Source organism: Indicator indicator, chromosome 29 (genome assembly GCF_027791375.1).
Source record: "Indicator indicator isolate 239-I01 chromosome 29, UM_Iind_1.1, whole genome shotgun sequence".
NCBI lineage: Eukaryota > Metazoa > Chordata > Aves > Piciformes > Indicatoridae > Indicator > Indicator indicator.
In genome coordinates this window covers 6,615,900-6,620,220 of record NC_072038.1, presented here as the reverse complement: position 1 = coordinate 6,620,220, position 4,321 = coordinate 6,615,900, and the positions used below count along the sequence as shown (strand labels likewise).

The 4,321-nt window shown below is 39.9% G+C and overlaps 1 protein-coding gene across 1 annotated transcript; it reads left to right on the top strand.

Moving 5' to 3' along the window:
* Positions 1–414: 414 nt before the first annotated feature.
* Positions 415–4,021, top strand: SLC16A3 (solute carrier family 16 member 3). The gene is made up of 4 exons (XM_054393807.1): positions 415–637; positions 1,103–1,246; positions 1,632–2,399; positions 3,735–4,021. Exons 1-4 carry the CDS (start codon positions 415–417, stop codon positions 4,019–4,021), a joined length of 1,422 nt encoding a protein of 473 aa, XP_054249782.1.
* The last annotated feature ends 300 nt before the right edge of the window (positions 4,022–4,321 follow it).

Below are 4,321 nucleotides of genomic sequence, written 5' to 3'. Positions count from 1 at the left end.
GGTAGTCCAGGAGCTTAATATAACAAGGTCTTGTAACAAACATCCCACAGATGTTAATGTGGTGGTTGTTATGTACTTGTGAAGTCACATACACCCTGAACTGCTGTAATGGCTTCAGTTTTCCTATGAAGCAGTGATTAGGTTGAGATCCAGTTTCTACTTTGTGAGAGCTGTGAGGGGATGTTCCTTTAAAAGCCATCTGTATGCATCTCATGTATTTTTTGCAACCTTTGTAAGGATTAAATCTGAACAAGGAATAATTAAAATTGCAGAATTGTAGGCCACGTCCTACAGGCAACTTTAACTGTAGTGCAATTTCTGCCTATTTTGGTTACATGACTTTGATTAGATAATTGTCCCACTGTTTGTCAACTAAGTGCTTTTTTGCTTCCTAGGGAACACTTGATCTTCGTGATGGGAGCTGTAGTAGCTGATGATGGCCCAACTGGTGTTAAAGCCCCTGATGGAGGCTGGGGCTGGGCTGTCCTTTTTGGCTGTTTCATCATCACAGGCTTCTCCTATGCCTTTCCCAAGGCAGTTAGTGTCTTCTTTAAAGAACTTATCCAGGAATTTGGCATTGGCTACAGTGACACTGCATGGATTTCCTCCATTCTGTTGGCCATGCTTTATGGAACAGGTAGGTAGTTCTCTGTTTCTGAAGCAGTGTTGCATCACACAATGATGTCTGTAGGTCATACAGTAACTTACAGAATGAATCATTACTTGTGTCCAAGCAAGGCATTAAAAAAAAATTACTCCAGAAATTATTTAAGCACATCCAGCTTGCATACAACATTAAATCTCTAGAACTCAATAGCTACTAAAGATAATGAAAAGGAAAAATAATTGCATGGCACTCTGATGATGAGAGAGACCAAGTATTTGACTGTAGAGGATAGAACACTCTTTCAGACTGACCTGAGAGTATGGACAAAGTACAGAAAGAATCACAGAATCATTTAGGTTGGAAAAGATCTTTAAGATTGACTCCAACCATAAATATAACACTGCCAAGTCCACCAGAGAAGAAATGCAAACTAACATATAATCAGTTGCAAAAATGGGTTTATCTTAACAACTGTAACTTGCTGTTCTTGCCTAGGTCCGCTCTGCAGTGTGTGTGTCAATCGCTTTGGCTGCCGCCCTGTCATGCTTGTGGGTGGCCTTTTCGCCTCAATGGGGATGGTGATAGCCTCCTTCTGCACGAGCATCATTCAGATCTATCTAACTGCAGGTGTGATTACAGGTAAGTAGTGTCCATGGTTGAAAATGAGTTAGCCAATGGCTTGGCTTGAAGTTTTGTGTAAGTGGCAAATACCTCGATCATCAGGATCATCCAAATGCGCTTTTGTAGAGATGGCCAATAAATGTGGAATTAAACTGTCACTTCTTTTTGATGAATGGTGTTTTTTTCTAGTATGTTCAATAGCCAGGGCTGTAATCAGTGAAGAGTAACCAAAGAGGACAAGAATATTATGGAGATGGAACCCTTTAAAAAATATTATCTTGGAATTTTTATGTCTATTTGAAACAAAATGCTTTCAAGCTATGAATCAAAAAAACTGGAGTTACAAAGTTGTTAGTAGTGATTCTGTAGGTCAGTATTAATTTTTACATGCCCTCTATTACAGGGTTGGGTCTGGCACTGAACTTTCAGCCTTCACTCATCATGTTGAACCGTTACTTTGACAAACGCCGGCCCTTAGCCAACGGGCTGTCTGCTGCTGGGAGTCCTGTGTTTCTTTGTGCTCTCTCACCACTGGGGCAGATACTGCAACATGAGTATGGCTGGAGAGGAGGATTCCTTATACTGGGTGGGATGCTGCTCAACTGCTGTGTATGTGGAGCATTAATGAGACCTTTGGAGCCACCCAAAAAGTCTGAAGCTACCAAAGAACCAACTGAAAAGAAACCGAAGAAAAAGCTCCTGGATTTCAGTGTGTTTAAAGATGGTGGTTTTGTTATCTACACGCTAGCAGCATCTATCATGGTGCTTGGCCTCTTTGTTCCCCCAGTTTTTGTTGTGAGTTATGCCAAGGATTTAAAGTATCAAGACACCAAAGCAGCTTTTCTTCTGACTATTCTGGGATTCATTGACATATTTGCTCGGCCTATTTGTGGAATGGTAGCTGGTCTTAAATGGGTTAGACCACGCTGCGTCTACCTCTTCAGTTTTGCTATGATTTTCAATGGCTTTACAGATCTCATGGGTTCTATGTCTGTTGATTATGCTGGCCTGGTGGTCTTTTGCATTTTCTTTGGCATTTCTTATGGAATGGTAGGTGCTCTTCAGTTTGAAGTTCTCATGGCTATTGTTGGAACTCAGAAGTTTTCCAGTGCTATCGGTCTGGTGCTCCTGGCAGAAGCTATGGCTGTTCTAATTGGTCCACCATCAGCAGGTAAGTGTTCCATTTAGTTTAGAATTCAAAATCATTTGCATGGCATCCATTTGCACAAATTATGTAAGGGAGCAGAGAAAAAGACAATGAGTCACTTGAGAAGTGCAGATTGTGCTAGTGTTGCCTCAGTGACTCTGGTTACAATATGAAGGCCAAGATGTGGTGAAATGAATCTTCTGCTTCTTGGATCTATTTCAAGACTGGTTGAATTGCCATCTGGACATGCTGCTCTTTCTCCACTGAAAGCCTACTCTGGACTTCTTCTTAGTAGATGGCTAATACTGTATGACATGAGCTTTACACACATGGTGAATAACTTTTGTGAATTTCAGACATCTTTGGAGTTGGGATTCAGAATATGAAGCATATCAATTTTCTCTGGAAAGTACTAGGGTGGATTTCCTATACCCATGATAGATTTGGAGAAGTAAAGAAAATGTCAGAAGATGAAGGAGGGGAAAAAAAAATATCTTACAGGGAGGACTATAAAACTGCACTGTTTCAAGGAAGATAGACTGTTTCTATTCAAATGTCTCACAGCCCAAGAATATAGGGACATTATAAAATATTCAAATTCATTAGTTTGAATTCAGAATTACAAATGAATTGCCAATCAAAGAACATAAATTATACAGACCCTGAACTGAAAGAAAAAAAAACAACCCACCCAAACCCTACCAGTTCACTGCCATGAAATATTTACTATTTATATCAGACACTAAAAAGCATCAAGAATCTGTTGTGACAGAGCTCTCATGGAAAAAACTGGTACTATGCACTACTTCCTCTGACCTTCAGGTTTGGAGAGACACTTCCTTTACATTCTCCCTCCAGTTCATTCACCTCTACCAAATCCTGTGAAAATTAACTTGACCAAAGCATCATGATCAGTTAATTACTCCAGACTGACTATTAGCTGAGATCTGCATTTAAGCAGACAGTGCACTGCCCGTGCAGGAAAGCAAACAAGGTTGGGAGTGAGAGGAAGTTGATGATACAGAACCTGGCCATGGAAGCACACATTCATCTGGGATACATGGCACCTGTCTCATTTCTTGCTGGGCTGGTTTTATCCCAGTTGCATTGCATGACTGTATCCACAAGAGATTCAGTGTTTTGGAATGTGACATAAAGCCAATGAATGTTAAACTGAGTTGAAATAATTGAGAAATATTTTCTTACAAACTTGTGCTATTTCAAAAAATTCACCTAGATGGTCACGGTACTTCTATAGACAGGAGTCATTTAAAGTGTTTAGAAAAAGCAGGAGGGGAAAAAAAAAAGCATTGCAAGACAGCAATTTTTGTTAATTACCTGGAATATTGTATTTTTCAGGCAAACTCCTGGATGCTACAGGGAGGTACATGTTTGTTTTCATTATTGCTGGAATTGAAGTTACCACCTCTGCACTCGTATTGGCCTTGGGAAATTTCTTCTGCATTAAGAAAAAAACGGAAGAACCACAGACAAAAGAAGAAGCAGCAGAACGAGAGGAATTAAACAAATCTGAAGACAAAGCTCCTGAAGATGCCAAGGTGGACTCCATTGAAGTGGAGCAGTTTCTGAAAGATGAGCCTGAAAAAAACGGCGAAGTTGTAACTAATCCAGAAACTTGTGTGTGAGCATGGGAGGAACCCAACCAAGCGTTTAGAAAAGAAAGATTTTCAACACTATTTATTTTAGAAATAGAACTAGTTTAGGGCTGGGCCATCTGATGTATTAACTGGAAGCCAGTCAGCTCATCAGGTCTCTCTGGAAGCTGATTAGCTCAACTACCTTTTATCGGAAAAATTAGCTTTATCAGTAAAAGGTGGAGCATTGTGGTTATACTTTTTATGTAAACTATAAAGCTTTTATAAACACAAGTAAAGTGTTGCTATGCATCACCAGAAACTGCTCACTTGAAGAGATATAGGAAGAAT